This window comes from Myodes glareolus, chromosome 2 (assembly GCF_982192425.1).
Source record: "Myodes glareolus chromosome 2, mMyoGla1.1, whole genome shotgun sequence".
In the NCBI taxonomy this organism is placed as follows: domain Eukaryota; kingdom Metazoa; phylum Chordata; class Mammalia; order Rodentia; family Cricetidae; genus Myodes; species Myodes glareolus.
Window position 1 is genome coordinate 139,317,337 of NC_142027.1, and position 20,768 is coordinate 139,338,104.

General features: G+C 39.5%; 1 protein-coding gene across 3 annotated transcripts in view; it reads right to left on the bottom strand.

Annotated features, from left to right (window-relative positions):
* Nucleotides 1-20,554, bottom strand: part of LOC148123184 (zinc finger protein 431-like) — a 40,691-nt gene extending 20,137 nt beyond the window's left edge. Inside the window, exons 1-5 of one of the 3 annotated variants that reach the window (XM_087903778.1) lie at nt 20,304-20,554; nt 11,148-11,266; nt 7,968-8,094; nt 7,712-7,772; nt 3,367-6,493 (exon numbers count right to left, since the gene is read on the bottom strand). In XM_087903778.1, coding sequence (XP_087759904.1) covers nt 5,107-6,493; nt 7,712-7,772; nt 7,968-8,094; nt 11,148-11,198 — 1,626 coding nt within the window. In that variant the 5' untranslated portion in view covers nt 11,199-11,266; nt 20,304-20,554 and the 3' untranslated portion in view covers nt 3,367-5,106. Of the gene's footprint in view, nt 1-3,366; nt 6,494-7,711; nt 7,773-7,967; nt 8,095-11,147; nt 11,267-17,238; nt 17,339-20,303 lie in introns of those variants that run through there. The other 2 variants (XM_087903777.1, XM_087903779.1) reach the window with 2 other exon arrangements.
* Nucleotides 20,555-20,768: the final 214 nt, after the last annotated feature.

Here is a 20,768-nt window from a genome sequence, read left to right on the forward strand (position 1 = left end):
GGCTCCAGAATAAACAAGAATGGAAAGGTTTTGCAAGCTATGAGGGTCTGAGTAAGTTGTTTAAGGTATATAAAGGATGAGATTTAGAGATCACATATTTATTGAAGTTGGCAAGGTGAGAGATAAACTATGTCAAGGACTGACTAAAATGTATGTCAAATAAAGTTTATTAAGTTATATTTGGTTATTGAACTATTATAAAGTAGTTAAAAGTACAAAACTGGTGTAAAACTGACATTCTACCTGTTTAATAATCATTCTGAGGAGGCTATTCCAATGTGGTTAGAGGGACTAAAAAGGGGAGTTTTTCTCCCCTATCCACACAAGGTCAATGAGGTCCGCAGGGACAAAGGCCATTGAACACTTATTGTCCAGTTCATGGAGGCCATGGAGAACCAACTCAATGAATCTGAAACATTATCCAGTCTAAAATGGAGACTCAATGTGGGAAATATTTCCTCAAGACTTCAAAGGAAGCCACAGTACATAAAGAAAACCATTGCATTATTCTCACATTGATGGACAGATGATAAAAGAGAGACTTGAAGAGTCTGAGATTCCTTCCAAGCCCAAGTGACCTCTGAGGACTAGTTGGTCAACTGGCCTTGACAACTCTGAAAAATGATTAATTTTGGCAACCTGCATTGTTCTTCAGTACTTAAGGAGAAAATTTAATCAAAGACCAAGAGAATTGGAAACAACACAAGAGATCTCACTCCACAGACATTAGATATGAGTCTACATGAGATGTTATTGGATAGCAAATCTCACTAATATTTTCTCCTTAATAAAAGATGTTGTCCAGATGTGAGACATCAGACCTTGGTTCCTGGAACACCTTCCTACAGCAAAGAAGGACAGCACATTTATTGTTTTAACATTCAAATTAAATGATGTTAAATACTTTTTTCTCTATTCAGAAGATATATGGGAAGGGAATCATGTTGACTTTGGACTGAAAAAACAGCTATAAAAGGGTGTGAAAGTTGGTTGTGGGTTCATCACTCTGGAGATCAATTGTAGAGGTTAAAGGAAATCAACTAATAGACAGGGACTATTGTGAGCTCATCAAGAATGTCTTATGAAACTTGGACATTTTAGTTCTTCTCAGACAAGAGTAAAGGAATTCCTTTTCTGTCTACATCTGAGAGTTTGGTCTTTACAAGAGTCTCTCTGGAAGGGTATCACAATACTGCCACCTCATACCCCAAATTCAGCTAGAAGAAACCAGATCAGTCAGATAACTACTAATCCAACAATGGTAGTTAGTGTTATCTCATCAGAGGGAGGTGGGATAAGAACTGCAGGTAGAAATTAGACAACTTAGGGTTACAAAAATCTCATGGTTCGCTATTGGCTCCATTGTGGCTCACAATCTACTTCCCACTGGGACTCCTGATTGCTAGGCTTGCCCAGAGTCCCTCCACCGATCTACATGAGCCTGGGTTTCAACCATATGTATAATAAAGACAGTACTGTGCTCTAGTCCCTTGATGAATTATAATACAAAGATAAAGAAAAACAATATTGCTCATAGTTGGAAGACAGTGAACGTTAAGACAGAAGGTTGCATTTCATGGGAGTCTTCTGTTACTGGAGTTAGGACCAGAGCCTGTGTCTTTGCTACTCCAACAAGTCAGGCTCAGTCACTCACTCTTTTTAAACCAATGAAAAGACCCAAATTACATTAGTACATCACCAATAGTGGTGGTACGTATCTTTAATCCTAACACTTGGGAAGCAGAGGCCTATGAATCTCTATAAATCCAAAGCCAGCCTGAACCAGAGAGCAAGTTCAAGGACAGCAAAGGCTACACAAAGAAACCTTTTCTTGAAAAAGCAAAAAAAAAAATATGTTAGATATCTGTGATGTATCCATCTGTAATTCAGGTAAACTGGAGACAACGTGGGCATCATGCAAAAGCAGTCTTTTGTCTTCTTCCTTCTGTTGTATGGAGTATAAAACTATATGAAAAATTGGTTTTGAGAGATGGCTCAGTGATTAAGAGCACTGCCTGCTCATCTAAAGGTTCTGAATTCAATTCCCAGGAACCACATGGTGTCTTACAACCATCTGTAATGAGAGCAGGTGCATTTTTTTCTGGTCTGCAGGCATGCATGTGGGCAGAAAAACATATACACAATAAAGAAATATTTTTTTAAAAAAGTATATGAAAAATTAAATACAGGCAGATATACAGTATTCACAGGAATTCCCTCCTGGTGCTGTCCTATGCTTCTGTTTTATTATTTTCACTTGTGTCTTCATTCTCTTTACTTATGTTCTAATCCCCATTCCCCTACCCTGGTAAGTGGTATACTTGTCAAAGATGGTCCCTGACATATACTGACTATTGGGAAGTCTGGCTATACTCGAAGCTGTGTTAAAGTGGGAGATGTTCCCCTAAAGTGTGTAGCAACACTGCTCCCCTACAAAATAGAGCCATCACCGCTGGACCCTGTTTCACTCTGTTAAGAGAGCTCCAAAGCAGAGATATCCATTTTTGTTCTGCTCCACTTTCCTAAGGGAGTTTCCTAAAAGAGATGTCAATTTCTTTCTCAGCTTCAGCCCAATTTCTTACTTCTCTGCCTCACTGGAGTTGATGGGAAAGTGTTGCAAAAATGTTGCAGTCTCTGGTGAAGTGTTGCTACTTCTACTCTGCTCCTTTAAGGGGATTTGCCAGCAGAGGTGACCAAAGCTTCTCTGTTCAAATACACTACAAAGCTTCTGATCACTCCAGTCAAAAGTCTTCACCAAAACACATTCACAAAATTTATTTGGAAGGGAAGAATCCAGGAGAAGGACTGCCTCTGCCAGGACATAAATAGGCAGATGCCAACAGAACATGTACAGAACTTATATAGGACTTTTTAGGGGCAGAGTTTTCCCAGGGAGAAGATTCTCAGAGTGGGAATTGATTAGATGTCAATCCCTGATCTTGAACAACTCAGAGACTGGCTGGATTTCATGCTCAGGTGTTGGTAGATCCGGAGCTTAAGGATTAGCTGGTTTTATGCTCAGGTTGTCAAGGGTAGAGTGTATTTTTGGCACTTGTTTCAGGGCCAAAGTGTGTTCTTTTACTGGCTCTTTATAAACTTTAGAGTCTGTTTTGAGAGTCAGGCATTTCTTTTATAGGCTCTGGATTCAGGAACAAAGTGTTTTTCTTTGTTTTGGTTTTAGAATCAGGATGTATTACTTTGGCTCCAGTTTCAGAGTCAAAATTATATATTTCACTGGCTCTGGTTTCAGGGTCAAGATGTGTTTCTTTAGCTGGCCCATTAACCCTACAGAAAGGGCTTCATAAATTCATTTTATCATAAGTTTGTAAGTACAAACAGTATAAAAAGGACATCATAATGCTTGAAAAGATTGTTAACACTCAAATTTATTTCTACAGAAGAAATACTCTTGTGTTAGAGGTAGAAGATTCTTGTTCATTCCTTCATGTCCAGACCCAAAATAATCACACAGAAACTATACTAATTAACACTGCTTGGCCTACTGGTTCAGGATTCTTGTTAACTAACACTGACATCTTAAATCACCCCATTCCTATTATTTTGTATTTTGTCACAAGACTTGTGATTTATTAGTAAGGTTCCAGGGCATCTGTCTCCTTCAGCAGATACATGGAGTCTGACTCCACTTTCTTTTCTCCTCTATCTCTTGATGTAGATGGGCCTCCTGTCTATGAGTTATTTCCATTGGTTAATAAAGAAACTGCCTTGGCCCTTTGATAGGACAGAAAATTAGGTAGGGGGAGTAAACAGAAAAGAATGCTGGGAAGAGGGCAGTGAGGCAGACGCCATGGTGCTACACAGATTATTAGAAATGGGTTAATCAAGATGTGAGAGTTATCCAGTAACTAACTCTCTAGAGATAATGGGCCAGGCGGTGTTTAAATGAATACAACTTATGTGTTATTATTTCTGGGGCTAAGCTAGCTGTGTGGGAGCTGGGCAGGATGAAAAGCAGGCCTGCCCGCAGCTCTTTATGACAGATGGCGCCCAATGATGTAGATGGACCTTCTGTCTATGTGTTATTTCCATTGGTTAATAAAGAGACTGCCTTGGTCCTTTGATAGGACAGAAAATTAGGTAGGCGGAGTAAACAGAACAGAATGCTGGGAAGAAGGCAATGAGGCAGACGCCATGGAGCCACCTACCAGGTCAGACATGCTGAATCTTTTCTGGTAAGCCACCACTTTGTGGTGCTACACGAATTATTAGAAATGGGTTAATCAAGATGTGAGAGTTAGTCAGTAACTAACTCTCTAGAGATAATGGGCCAGACAGCATTTAAATGAATACAATTTGTGTGTTGTTATTTCTGGGGCTAAGCTAGCCATACGGGAGCCATGTGGGACGAAAAGCAGGCCTGTCCGCAGCCCTCACTACAATCTCTGCTTGAAATTCCTGCCTTGCTCTATTCTGCCCTGCCATAGGACCAAAGCAGCTTCTTTATTAAACAATGGTAACAAAATACACTCACAGCATACAGAAGGGAAACCCAAATCATTGAGTAGCTGATTGTAACTGTTTTGGCTAAAGATCTTACCAAATACTTTATAATAAGAAGTCCTCAGTATCTTTTTCAGGTAGTCAATGTCTATTGTAATATACAAAGATTTTAACAGATTGTTGCACATAAAAAGTTTTACTCCTATATAAAGTACAAAACTTTATCACACTAAAGCATTTACAGGGTTTCTATGCAGTATGATATTTCTCATGATTTAGATTATGCATACATGCAAATGCTTTACCACACTGATTACATTTATAGAGTTTATCTCCAGTGTGTGATTTTTTTATGCATTTGAAGAGTACTGTGAAGTGCAAAGGCTTTACCACACTCGATAAATTGATAGAGTTTATATCTAGCATTTGTTAGTTTGTGTCTTTAAAGATGACTATGATAAAACCTTTAGCATACTAATTACATACGTAATGTTTCTTTCCAGTATGGGTTCTATTATGTTTTCAGAGATCACTATACATGCAAAGGCTTTACCACATTGATTATATTCAAAGGATTTCTCTCCAATATGTGTTCTTTCATGTATTTGGAGACTACTGTGACATACAAAGGCTTTACCACACTTATTAAATTAATAGGGTATTAACTCCAGCATGGCTTCTTTCATGACTTTGTAGATGAATGTGCTGTGCAAAGGGTTCACCACACTGATTCCATTCATAGGGTTTTGCTCCAGTATGGCTTCTTTTATGAATTTGAAGATAACCTAGCTGTGCGAAAGCTTTACCACACTGAATACATTCATAGGGTTTCTCCCCAGTATGGGTTCTTTTATGTTTTCGGAGAGTACTGAGAAGTGCAAAGGATTTACCACACTGATTACATTCATAGGGTTTCTCTCCAGTATGGGTTCTTTTATGTTTTTGGAAACTACTGGGATATGCAAAGGCTTTACCACACTGATTACATTCATAGGGTTTCTCTCCCGTATGCATTCTTTCATGAATTTGGAGACGACTGTGCCACACAAAGGCTTTACCACACTGATTACATTCATAGGGCTTCTCTCCAGTATGGGTTATTTCATGACTTTGTAGTTGAAAGTGCTGTGCAAAGGCTTTACCACACTGATTACATTCATAGGGTTTCTCTCCAGTATGCGTTCTTTCATGAATTCGGAGAAGACTGTCCCACACAAAGGCTTTATCACACTGATTACATTCATAGGGTTTCTCTCCAGTATGGGTTCTTTTATGCTTTCGGAGAGAACTGGGACACGCAAAGGCTTTACCACACTGATTGCATTCATAGGGTTTCTCTCCAGTATGGCTTCTTTTATGAATTTGAAGATAACCTTGCTGTGCGAAAGCTTTACCACATTGATTACATTCATAGGGTTTCTCTCCAGTATGCATTCTTTCATGAATTCGGAGATGACTGTGCCACACAAAGGCTTTACCACACTGATTACATTCATAGGGTTTCTGTCCAGTATGGGTTATTTTATGACTTTGTAGTTGAAAGTGCTGTGCAAAGGCTTTACCACACTGATTACATTCATAGGGTTTCTCTCCAGTATGGATTCTTTTATGTTTTTGGAAACTACTGGGATATGCAAAGGCTTTACCACACTGATTACATTCATAGGGTTTCTCTCCAGTATGGGTTCTTTTATGCTTTTGGAGAGAACTGGGATATGCAAAGACTTTACTACACTGATTACATTCATTGGGTTTCTCTACAGTATGGGTTCGTTCATGATTTTGAAGTTGAATATGCTGTGCAAAGGCTTTACTACACTGATTACATTCATATGGTTGCTTTCCAGTATGTGTTCTTTTATACATTTGAAGAGTACGGTGACATGCAAAGATTTTACAACATTGATTATATTCATAGGGTTTCTCTCCAGTGCATGATCTATTATGCATTTGAAGATGATTGTGATGTAAAAAGGCTTTACCACACTCATTTTCTTCACAGGGTTTCAATCTAGTATATGTTCTTTCATGCCTGTGAAGATGACACACAAAGGCTATAACACATTGAGTATATACAGAAGCTTTCTTTCTAGTTTGACTTTTTTCGTACCTATAATGACAGTGGTACATGTGAAAAATTACTACATTTAATACATTGTTGAATAATTTATAAAAAATTATAAATTAATTTTACAATTTAGTCATATTTTAAAGAAGAATTATATGTTAAGGTTTTATCACCATGTTTACAATCTTGTTTTTCCCCTTCATTAATGCTTGTTTTTCATCTTTGCAGATAACTGATAACAGCCTTTATTACACGGTTCACATTTACAGAATCCTTTTTCTGTATGAGAATTTTCATGTATTTGAAGAGAACTGAAAAAACTCAGAGCTTTACCCCTTTTATTGCATTCATAACATTTCCTACACTGTGACTGATACTACATTTGTTAAGTGAACTAGGACAAACAGAAGTTTTTACACAGTCCTAGTAGTCATAGTGATTTTTTGAATTGTGAACTTGTTGATATATTATGAATGAGACTAGAAAAACAATTACTTGTATAATTCTACAACAAATTCAACAAGTATATTCAACATGGGGACTGTTACATATCTTCTATTTATTCTGAGAGAGGGGTATGTTATATTTCTTCACATCTCTAGGCTCATGTGGCCTGTATCCAGAGGAACATATGATATACTTACTAAAGGAAGAATAACAAATATAAGGCTTCCACATTGAGTTCACAGTTTGACTTTCTGTCCTAATAGACTTGTGGTATCTGGATTAAGGCCTCTCTGCAACAGCTGCCCCTTGATTTGTGACTCTAACTGCCCCCTCACTAAACTTAACACAGTCACAAGTATATGGGTTAAACTACCTTATCTATGGATAACTAGTGTAATAGAGAGTTTCAGAGATATACTTATAACCTTTTCAAAATGTATATCTTTTATAATATGAATAATATGAAACAAATGCATTGACAATTTTATAGAATAGCTCACTGTATTATAAATCAAATGGAAATATAGGTTAAGGCATTGTTTCCTTGACTTCTTTCTTAAAAGAATGACTTTCAAATGCAATTCACTAATCTGAAATTTTGGTATATGATTTTGTGATAATTTAATAAGCACCAATGAACTTTATTATGTACATTGTTGTTCTGGTTTAAAACATATAGGATACATTACAAATTCTTCAGGGGTACATCTGTATCAGCTTATACATGGAAATTACCTTTCATGTCTTCTAGAACTTTGACAATGTTCTTCAATATTATGGTCTTCCCAATTATATCCTAAAATACAGTGCCAGAAAAATGTATGTTATATATTAAAAATTGTAAAACATTTAGTTACCATTTGAAGCAAAACTTAAAAACATGTCTAATCTCTTTACCCATTCTTCTTTCTCAATCATATTACAAAAGAGCATTATTAACCAATGAACAGTTGTCCCCTTATTTGAAACATAAAAGATAATTCAGTCTTACCTATAGCAGTGAGGTTTCTGTAGGTCTCCACCATCACTTCTTTGTAGAGACTTTTCTGGGAAGGATTCAGCAAAGTCCATTCTTCCCAAGTAAAGTCAACATGCACGTCATCATAGGTCACTGCATTCTAAAATCCCATACATGTGTACAACAGAAAGTATGATTTTGACAACACTGTAAATGTATACTTCTTTGACAGTATAGTCATAGAATTCTGGTGCTCCCCATACTTATTCCATGACATAGACATCATAATCTAATCACCAAGTCATGTTAGAAGCAAAATGAATATGAAGTTCACCATTGTCATTTCTGAACCCTTTGAATAGGATATCACCTTGCAAGAGAAATGCATACTAACCAACAATGAAAGATATATAAACAGATCAACAGTACAGAGTACAGATAAGAGAGATTGTACAAATGGTTAATTTCTAACTACAAAAAAGAAAAATAAGATGAAAAAGCTGGATGCACTGAGTCCTCTAATCCAAGGACTCAGAAGACAGAGGCACGTATGTCTATCTGCCTCTGAGTTGAATATGAGCCTAGTCCACAGAATCACTTTAATGGCAGCCAGAAATACATGTTAAATAGCTTCCACATGATAAAGGAGCAGGTACTCACATGGTGCATATCCATGCATAGAGGTTAAATACTCTTTTTAAAATAAAAATTCAAAACAAACAAAACAGGCAGAAAGAAGGTTATACACCTGCATACCAATGACTCAAAAGACACGGGCAATATTAGTGTCATGAGTACATGACATCCTGGGAAAAATAATGAGACCCTCTGTAAAATTTAAAATTTATGATATGGGTGAAGTTCACTACAACAGCATATGCTTGATAAAAACAAAACCATCATACAACAATAGCATAAAAAAGCTCCACCATTTTGAAATGCCGACTTTCTGGGCTGTGCTGTCAGCACCAACTCTGACTCCATCTGGAAGACCGGCCATGGGGTCTGTGAGAAGATTGATAATGGCAACTTAGACCCCTTGTATGCCTGACAATGGGGCAATGTACATGGCTCTCAGAGGCAGCAAATGTGCCTCTGCCATGTTGGACTGTGCTGAGCAAGCAGGCACAGCTGAAGTTCACAAGAAGTGCTTAGCATTTTAAGAAGCGCTCCGGAACAGGAAAGAATTACAGATACACAATAGTACAGATTCATACATAAAAGACCTCTAAATGAGACACAGTGTATTTAAAAAATGTACATAGGCCTGGGAGAAAGAGAAAAAAAGAATACAGAGAGTTATAAAGAAGTAAATGGTTTATAAAAAAATCAAATGAAGACTTTAAAAAGACAGTACAGACTGTCATAAATTAAAGAAGTAAAGATAATAAAACAAATAGTAGAAAGTAATAGAATAAAAATAAGACACGTAAAGATGGACTATATACAGAGGTTCTGGATTACATATAGTATTGTGCTTTTCTTTGAATTTTTTGACTGTAAATGAGCTAAGTAACAAACATATTTGCTTTAAAAGTATCATGTCTTCAGAATTTGGGTCTAAGAATTTGTTGCTTTAGAAAAGAGGTTCTTCTTTTGTTTCCACAGAGGATAGAACTGGTAGAATCCGTCCAGAATAATGTGGCTTGATGAATCAAGACCACCCCAAAAAATTACTGTGAATGTCTCAAAAATTACTTCACAAAATTAAAAGCAGGAAGCAGTTTGGAGAGAACTATACCCATATTCCCAAATACAATTCATAAATGTTTCTTTACATTTAAAAGGGGGATATGCTATAGAGATTCGTATTGGTATGGATCTTGGTTTATTGATACAAATTTTAGGTCAATTGCATTATATGTATTTCTGCTCTTGATAAAGTTATTGTATTTGTGCAGCTCATTTAAACATGAAATGTATAATTAAAATAGAGGTAGAGAGTCATCTATGATAGTAATACTCAAGTTTGTACTAATGTTAGTTAGGTTTTCTAGATGTACAGAGATGTATTTCTAATAGGGATTCTTCAAATCTTTCAGAGACTTTCAGAATATGGCACTTAAAATGTTTTAAGACATTAAGACTTTTCATGACAATGAAATACATCTGCTCTTGGTGGCACCAGTCTACTTTAAGAGGATGATGGACATTAAAGAGGCTCCTTATGGAGTTTGTTAGGCATTTTGGCAAGAAACTGCTCTTGCTGGGACTGCTTGATGAATTGGACATGCAGGACCCACAGAGAAATAACTGATGAGCTTGCCTAAAGGTGACATGAATCTTCAGGGTTCCTGATTCATGATAGAGTCTGCCAGACATTCTACAGGACACAGAAGACAGCAACTGATGGACTTTTCCATTGCAAGGCAGAACAGGTCTTCAAATTTCCTGCTTCATGGAAAAGTCTGCCAGATACTATGGGTCTGTGGGCTGAGGACTGGATGCCCCAACAACACAGAAGAGCTTTGGGTGACTGTCTGGGCAATGAGATGTCTCTGTCATTTCTAGAGTTTTGGAAGGTGCTTACAATATACTTCCTGTTTACTTAGGTAACAGTATATCCTTCTGGGGTCTTTGATGGATTTGAAGAATTTATACTTATAGTTTTCTTTAGTTATGATTAAAAGATAAAGTAGGTATAAATATTGTAACTGTAATTCTTGCATGATACCTGTTTTGTAATTTGTAATTTTACTATGTTAAAACTAAAACCTTCCTTTCCATTTAAACAAAGAAAAAAAAGGGAAAGTGATATGGGACTCCCCTCTATATGTTGTGATTATCATTATTTAATAAAAAACTGCTTTGGGGCTATAGCAGAGCTATAGGACTGAACTTAGGTAGGCGGAAAAAAACTAAACTGAATGCTGGGAGGAAGAAGGTGGAGTCAGAGAGAAGTTATGTAGACCCACCAGAGACAGATGCTGGGAACTTTACCCAGTAAGCCACAGTCACGTAGTGATATACAGATTAATAGAATTGGATTAAATTAAATTAAATTAAAACATAAGAGTTAGCCTATAAGAAGCTAGAGCTAATGGGACAAGACGTGATTTAATTAATACAGTTTCTGTGTGATTATTTTGGGGCTGAGCATCTGGGAACAAACAAGCATCCCTACTTACTATATTATTTTACATCCCAATGAGAAATTTCATCCAGAAAGGCTCCCCCTACTAATGGTTTCAGAAGCAATCAAATGACACTTACCAAGAAGAGGCACATGTTAAAATACATCTTCATATCTGGGAGGTTTTTCATTCATACAATTACATTCTAAGCCGGTCACTATGAACTCTCACAATCTCTTATTTACTGGGGCTCTGACTCTGCCAAACATAGATGGGCAAAATAGTGATGACCTGATCACAAAAGAAGAATCCATGACCTTTATATTTTGCATCATTCTTGTTTTCTGAATAAGTATGACAAATGTAATCCTGCCAAGATTTGATGGACCCTACCAAGCTTGGACCAAATTTGCTCAAGTTCTATATGATGTTGCTCCTGGGACAAGGCATTACTTTGTGTACTCCTTCAAAGAGTTAAGGGTTTAGTTAGATGCATTCTTTCACTTGGATCATGTTCCCAGGCTTCAAATGTACAGCCAGGCTCTTCCCTTAAATGGTGCTAAAATCCTTGACAAACTAACTCTGCATCCTTTTAACCATTGGACTGCCATCTGAAACTACCTAGTACTGTTGTTTTTATCAAAACACACTTTTCTGATGTGCCACGTCCCTCTGAATGCTGCAAATATGTGTTGCTTTTATTGGTTGATGAATAAAACTGCTTTAGCCTATGACAGGGCAGAATATAGCTAGCTAGGATATCCAAACAGATACAGAGAGAAAGCAGGTGAAGTCAAGGAGACTCCAAGAGCTGAAGGAGGAACAAGATGGGAGGTAACAAGTCATGAATCAGGTAGCAAAGCAGATATATACAAAATATTGGTTAATTTAATTGTAAGAGTTAGCTAGTAATAGTCTGAATCATTGGCCAAATATTTCTAACTAATATAAGTCTCTGTATGGTTATTTGGAAGCTGGCAGATGGGAGGGAAACTTGCAGCTACACTTGTCATCTCTTTCTTCTTGTTTTTTTCACTGTAGACCAGAATGAGTTATCAGTAACAACCATCCAATTGAAGCAGTATTTTGTACAGGAAATCAGTTTATTCCTTTGTAATTCTGCTATGCACTTTTTCAGGCCAAGGAAAGAATAAGAAAGATTTGGACATAAATATCGCACAAATGATCTCTAGATAATTTTTTCATGAAGTCTTCTAAGCACCTGTGCTTGTTTACCAAGCTAAGATTACCTGATGGTGACACAGGGAATGAAGCCAGACTTGGGCTAGAAAGGCCACAACAAGACAAGGCTGTGAGTCAGGCAGAGGACATGTAGCCACTGAAGGAGACTGATGCTGTACCTTAATGGTAGGTCACTGCCATGTAGTGATACATAGATTAATAGAAATAGGTTAATTTCAGATGTGTTAATTAATAAAAGCCAAAGCTATGGGCAAGCAGTGTTGTAATCTTGCAATCAATGTAGTTTCTGTGTCATTATGTCTGGGCAGTCAGGTAACAAACTAACAGCCTCTGTAAACAAAATGGTGACAAAATGAGGCAACTACATCAACATAAAATCTGAGAGTTTTTTAAAAATCTAGATACAAAAGAATAGGGTTAAGCAAGATTTCTTGGTAGCCACATATTTTTCCAGATGGGTTTTGTTAACTGGCAGCAAGCAAGGGTGCCACACCTCCTATAAGAGAGGTCTCCTAACCCAGCCTTAGTAACAAAGGATGCACAGCTTCTTTAGGGAAGTGCTTCCTGGAACTAAACATCAATGAATCACACCATTGCAGCTGGTGGTAGCAGAAACTTAGAAACATTTAAATCATGCATTGCTAAATCAATATCACTGTAGTTCTACCAGCTTTTAAACTACTTGAAACATATATAAGACAAACTTGAAAGTAGACTGCAATATTCAGAACTTCTAGAAACCAGATTATCAGTTTTCAAAACTGTCTTCCCACTGCACACCAAAAGCATGATTCTGTGTGTACATGAGATAGTGAGATTACAAGCATAATGTCCTACCATGCCAGGGATGCAGAGTCTCCCTCTCCCCAGGAAATCCATACACAGGGAGGCTCAGAGTACAAGGAGCACTGTCAAAGTCATTATATAGAGCAACAGAACCATAGTCTGGCACATGGTCCATCCAAATCCAAGCAGAAATGACTGATCAACAGACCTTTTCTGCACACCCTACACTCACTATGGCATAGCTTGTGGTCTTCCTTACAACTCATTACAACAAAAGTAGAGAAGAAATCTGGAAAGAACCTGCCAGCTACCTGCCACTTTTATTTCTTCTTGCTAAGATTTTCCAGAGTCCCTCACTGGCTAAGGCCACCATGATGGGCCTCAGAATATTATCAGCTCCCCTGAAAAGTGATCAGAAATCAAATGACTCAAACAGCACAGTACTTCATGCTCTGCCTTCCCAGCCCAACAGACAGGGTCTTAGTCCAGAAAGTTTGTATTTTTGTACACATTCATCCAATTTCCTAGAGCATACCCTGTTCCTCATCCAAAGTACATGGTCCTCTGTATGCACATTCCATTACACACTCAATGTGCAATGGAGCAAACCTAATGCCTCATACCTGGGAAATCCTGCAGCCAAACACAAGTCACAATTACAACTGTTGTTAAAGAAAACCAGGGCATGAATTAGAAGATATTAATGGGTCATGATAAGGCTTGAGGACAGGAAAGAGAATATGGATATGATATAGTTATAATCTCAAAAAATAATTTTGAAAAGTTGAAACAGGATATATGGCCAAGTGCTTCAGAAACAAGGGATTTATATTAGAGCACATCAAAGATTTCTCAAACCTTTTATCTCAGGGTGTATATTTAAAACCAGTAAAAAAAACAGTCCTGTTAGGCAAGGCCACATTTTACTCAGATCTATTTTGGTTGAACTACTGTAACTATAGCAATTTGTTTTAATGATAAGTTCGGTTCTTTATGCAGATTCTTTATTGCTCGGTCTGTGGACATCAAAAAATGACCATCAGGACATTTGTGGAGCACCTAAAATTGATTACCTGTTTCTGCAATGCTAATCTCAACTACTGTTGATGTAGGAAAGTTCTCAGCCACTGTCCTTTCTCTCCCTTTCTGCATTGTGAATCTACCAGCTTCAAGCTTGATCTATGTACTCACCCTCTTCATCTATAATCATACACTGAAAGTCATAGAGACTGGAGGTCACTCATCACCTGGTTTATTTTTCCTTCTCACTGACCAGAAAAGCCCAGTCCTGAAAAAGTTGAAGGAGTCTCTACACAGCACTAGGCAGCAGAGACAGGATTAGGTTTTCAAAGCAATTCTCAATTACATAGTGTGACGCAACAATATTACAATCTCATAGTCTCCTTCACTCTCAACAAAGATCAGAGGCCATGCGCCATTACCCAAAACACCACGAAGAACAATAGAACCTGTCTGGATCATGGCTCATCCCTGTCCAAGCAGCTCTGACAGCTCAGCCAACCTGCTCTTCTTGGTCTGGGGACTTTCGCTCCTACATTCACCATGGCATGGCTTGTGGTCCTCCTTACAGCTCCCAAGAGCAGAACATGAGAATTCTGGAAAGTACCTGTAAACTACCTCAGGTGCTCCTAATTACCAACCAGAGTCCCTCTAGGACCACCCAGTTGGGCTTCAATACATTAGCAGTTACCCTACTGGGTGAGTAGAAATAGAATGTCTCAAAAAGCAAACATCCTCCAGGTTTGTCCTTCCACATATAGTCAGACAAGACCCTAATCTGGGAAATTTGTAGTTTAATAAAATCTTCCATTCTCCCAGAGTACTTCCTGTTCTTCCTCTAAGGCACTGGGTCCTGTGTGTGGTCTGTGGACCCATGAAATGGCCAGAGAGGGTATTTATGGAACATCTAAAATTGATCACCTCACTAATCACAGCTAATGTCAACTACAGTTACAGCAGGAAAGCTTTTACCCTCCTCCTGGCCCATCCTTTGTCGGTTGTGACTACACTGGCTTTACAGTTGGTCAGTGAACTCAATTCTAACTTGAGTCACACTTCACTTGTAAATTTACAATAAAATCTACAGAAATTGGAGGATGCTCATTCACTGATCTATTTCTCCTTCACACAGACCAGTCAAGGTCCAGCCTGGTAGGAGTTGCAGGACTGACTTTCCAGGACTAGGTGGCAGAGGCAGGATTAGGTGTTCACAGCAATTCTCAGATACATAGTATGATGGAAACCTGAGCTACAGGAGACATTAACCTAAAGACGTTGTTCTCAATCTTCCTAGTGTTGTGACCCTTTATACAGTTACTCATGATGCAGTGATCTCCAGACCTATAAAGTTATTTTTAATGCTAATTCATAACTATATTTTTGCTACTGTTATGAATGATAAAATAAATATCTGTACTTTCTGGTGGTCTTAGGCCAGTCCTGTGATAGGTTCAATTGATCTCCCAAAAGGAGTCATGGCTCACCAGGTTGAGAATCACTGCTCTAAATTGATATAAATAAATAGATGAATAAATAAACAGCACTAAAAAGTAGAATAAAATTCAAAAACTGGGAAACATTGGAAAATAGAAACAAAGAGATTATAGCAGTCATGTCATTGAAGAAAATGAAATCTGAAAAATGATAACCAATAATTGACTTCTTAAAATGATAAAAATAATTGAACACTTAGTTACACAGACTTTGAAACAGAGTAAGCAATTCCCTGGTAGGGAGAATGCCATTAATAAGAGAATGCATGACTTTTTCCCAAATAAAATGTTAGCTGCTTAGTGCTGTAAGCTGACATATGGAATTACAGCCAATGGCCTGTGTTGCAAACATCTGAACTGACTTCACTGTGTCAACCAGGATTGAACACATCCGCATGGGAGAGTTCACTATTTGGAAATTAAATACTTAGAAGTTCAAGCTCTCCTCCCTAAATTGTACACCCATCAGTGTCTGTCTTCATTCACAAGGAAGGAATTAATGTATGATGGGAATTACACATTAAGTCACTCACTGTGCTCCATCAGGTCCTTCTTTGCAATGGACTCCCCTGCAGCCCATGGCCTTAAACTTCAGTCTAAGATCTAGCTATTGTCCAGAGTGTTTACCCCCTCCAGCGTACACATTACAGCCTTTCTACTTTTCTGGTCAAAAGGGAGAAGCCATGCTCCACACGCAAATCCTTTTATTGTTACTGCAATGGACAGTCACACTGTATGACTCAAACTGGTAATTTTAGAGCTCAGTGGAGCAGTATACTTGTAATCTAAGAATGTATGATGGTTAGCCAAGAGGATAGCAAGGGCAATGCCCTGTGGGGTTGCAGACAGGATTCAAGTCCACCTCAATCAGCACAGGGGACACTGAGTCACAACTGCTTTCCCCAGAGCTGAAAAATACAGCTGTTCTGGAATTGCTATACTTTCTAGGCACACAAGGTTGTGACCCCATTACAGTGCCTGAGTAACAGGTCAGAGGCCTTTGATGGGGAAGTGGGTCTTCTGGCTGGTTGTATATCATGGTTGTCTCATTTGTTATAGGAATGTTGCTTAATGGCTGATTAATCCTGGTGAACAAACAATTGTAACTCATGATACTAATCTCTAACAGGCACGGTGTGCATGCTACTCATCTTTGGATATTTGGGATGCAGCCCTCCCTCACTTAGATTTTACTTTGTGTGACTCAATGTCTCCTAAGAACCGCTAAATCCTTTTAACATTAATTCGATTATCAACTATACTCATTTACATCACAGTTTAGTAGTGGAACGCTACTCTAAACAGGAGAAACCGTTTACAAGCCGCACGAAGTTAACTACAGCCGGATCCCGAACCTAAATGTTAAAAGTACAGAACTTCTGAAGACCCGGGAGAGACCAGGAGTCTCCGCGTTTGGCAAATGTGCTGATCTCACTCCACATGCGACAATATAAGCACGACAGACACCGCCATCTGCGGTTCCTGATGCTCTGCTCTGTGCAGACACAGCCCGGGCAGTGAAGGGATTCAGAGGCTGCCAGCATAGACCGCAGGTTTAGGAATACTGAGGCAGGAAGACGCTAAACTCTGTGTCTGTCTGCTGACTCCCACCCGGCCACTACACTGGCTGGGAGCCACAGCGGCCGCTCCACCTAGTTTAGGTACAGCGGCCCCTCTCTCGCCAAGCCCGGCCACTCCATCGTCTGGGGAGAGCAACCCCTCACTCACCATGGTGCAGATGCCAAGCCTACGTGCTATCCGCCCAGGAGAGATCCTGAGCTGCAGTGCTGAGAGAGTTGAACCTCTGAAAGGAAGTTGACTCCCGGAAGAGCCCTCCCATCTGACTGGCGGGTCTGTTCGAGGCTCTGATTGGCTGGTGAGTTATGAGTGACAGGACCAGGTGAACAGAAGGGACTCAGCAGGGAGATACAGGGCTGGCTTCTAATCTAAAGACAGACCTGTACCAGATTGGCTGGAAATTTATGCCAAATTCAACAGCAAGTCACTTGCTAATGTAAATCAGTGGGTTCGGTTTTAAAAGGAAGTATACAATTTCAGAAAATTAACTAAAATTAAGCTAAATAAACTGGCATTAAAAAAGAGAAATGAACTGATTGTTGAAGGCACAAGGCTATAACCCCGAAACTCCATATAGAAGGCAGGCAGGTCTCTGCGTGTTCAAGGTCAGACATCTAGAAAAACCCTGTCTCAGAGAAACCCTGTCTCGAGAAAAAAAAATCATAACAGTACAGATCGAAGATGGGGAGATGGCCATCCATGTGCTCTCTGCTAAGAAAGCACATGGACATAAAATGAAAACCTAGCATTCATATTTTTGAAAAATGGCATGGTTGAGTGAATCTGTTACCCTATATGCTAGAAGTTTCTATCTTTCTTTCTTCCTTCCTCCTTTCTTTCTTTCTTTCATTGTCTTCAACTCAATACAAAGTAAGGTCAGCTGGGAAGAGGGTACCTTAGTTGAGAAAATGCCTCCATCAGAGTGGCCTGAAGGGAAATATGTGGTGTGTTTTCTTGATCAGTGCTTGGTTTGGGAAGGAGAGCCCTCTGTGGGTGGTGCCACCCTGCACTGGTCATTTTGGGTGGTATAAGAAAGTAAGCTGGGCAAGCCATGAGGGGCAATTCAGTATGCAGTGTTCCTCCATGACCTCTGCTTCTGTTCCTGCCTCCAGGTTTCTTTCTGAGCTTCTGTCCTGGCTTCCCTTCATGGTAGACATTTATCTGCAATTTGAAAGGAATGTCTGCTTTTCTGAAGTTATTTTTGGTCAGTATTCTATCACAGCAAGAAGAAAGCAGGCAAAGACACCTGACGAGACAGCAGGGTACCAGAGTTCACTGGTCAGACAGTTTTCCCAATTGGTGAGCTGTTCACTGGTTCATTGAAACCTAAGAGCAGACAAAGCAGCCAATTTTAGTCAGTGCTCACCAAGGAACAGAGCTACTGGAAGTAATACCCATGCATACAGACACAGACACACATACAGACACACACACAGGCACGCATGTTTACATATCTCCTACATCCACAAATGCAGAAACATATATATTAAGGGCTGTTTATATTAGTGGTTCACAAGCAGAGATACAGCTAGTCCTACACATGTGGTCTCTTGATGGAAAGAACAAGCACATGGCAGTTCTTCAGTCTAGGAACCTGAATGTCTCAGCAGTCCCTGTCAGTTGCAGGATTCCCAAGTGAGTCCCAGAGAGCTACTGGACTTCAGTGTGCATTGAAATCCCAAACCAGGGTCTAACACCAGTGAAGGAATGCCTCAGGAGAGATGGATTTGCTGAAAAGAGCAAGGACAAATAGACAAAAATACAGAAGCTTCCCTCTTCCATGTTCTTTTCTGTGGGCTGACTCCAGAAGGTGTGTGCAAGATTTCGGGTGGGTCTTGCCACCTCAAGTTACCCAATCAATAAAATCCCACATCAGTGCCCGAATGCATGCATTAGAGATGTAATGGAAATGACAACCAAGATTAGCTTCCACAAACCCATACATATGAAATAAGAAGGAAAAATTTAAAAACAACTTCAAGGTTAAGCAAGGACTTTCCATCGAGGTGGGAGACTTGCCCTATCTCTGCCATTAAGGATTGCTCCAGGGTGGCAGGTCAGGGAGTCAGCTAGGAGATCGCCTGTAGGAATGTGGGTTCACCTGCTGATCATGCACTTTTCTCTTTCAGGAGGCCACTAGCCCCCTCCCTACCTCTATCCATACCGAGTATGGTCCCTACAAGCCAGCCTGTCACCATGAGGTTCTGCTGGGTCTGCTGCCTTTCTGAGTGTTGACTTTGTAAGGCACAGCTGTCTTCTCCTCCCATCTTCTTCTTCTTCAGGTTCTTGGCCAGAGCTCGGTGAGTTTTAAAGTCCCCCAACTGTTTGGGCTTCCTCTTTTTCTAAAGTTCAATTCACCACCAAACAAACCCCACCCTAGACAGGATGACAAGGATGTGGGAACTTGTCAAGCTCTTCTTTCCCTGCACTTCAGCCATGAGATGCTCCCCACAACACAACTGGACCCATGGCTGTATCCCACCAGCAGGTGACCAATACTTAGGAATTCACGAAAGCACAAAGGCAGGCACCCCTCTAGTGCATATCTAGGTGCTATCCAAACCAGCTGAAGCTGGAACATTAGCCACCTCACAGGTTTTGATTTGAATACTTCCTGAGAGAACCTGTCCAGCACACTGACTGTAATGCATATTATGGTCAGCAGAGGGCACTGACACTCAAAGACCTTCTGAAAGTCATGCTAACTGCAAGACAGAAAGGAGTCTAATACACCATCAAAAGCACAGGAAAAAAAGAATTCCTAGTTGACTCACACACCCACACACACAAATGCCATACTAATGGACTGGACAGAGGAGCCATTGAGAGGAGTGTCAGGCCAGCCTGCCAAGACAAGTGAAAGACAGCCTACCACCATATAGTGGGGACAGCACCCTGTGGACATCAGCAGAGATAAATATCCAGACACCTGGGGACTGTTGCTTATTTTCAAGGGTCACCCAGGTTTTCTGTGTGTCTCTTACTTAGTATTATTGCAATAACAGAAAAAGATACATCAGAGCCAGCACTGTATTAAAGATTGTATTTCTATGGGTTGTGTTCATCTCCTTTGTCCCTCCCCTATTTATCTTAGACTCTTGTTGGGTGGAAGAACAAATGCATGGCCTGCTGTAAAAATTCTTATTGAGACTGATGAGTCATGCTCTTGCTAATTCTTTTTCTATGAGCACCTTCTCTGGGTACCATCCACTCACCATACTGGGCAGAGCTCTGTCAATCTCATCCTGAAGTTTCTTCTGCACATCATGGTGGGTTGCCAGTGTAACATAATAAAGGAAATAGACGTTCTGATGGGCTTACAGCCAGGGAAAATACACACAACTGATTGGGCTGTGGTCTCAATATCAGATTGAGATTAAAGGAAAAGATCATTGTAGATAATGAAGATCAAAGCAGAACATCCCAGTGGAGATGAGAAGAAATTCAAATGGTGCTCTCAGCTGTCTAGGGAAGAACAGAGGAAGGAGGTCCAGAGTCACTGGGACTGAATTCCACTCTGGTGCCCACCTGTGGCCCATCTGTCCTGTTAGGTCAGACTCAACCACCACAAATGTGTAGCTCTACCCACCACACCCTGTCTTTATACATACTTATAAACATAAAGAAATGCAGTGGTTAATACTGACTGACAACTTGACTGGATCTCGGATGGCCTAGGA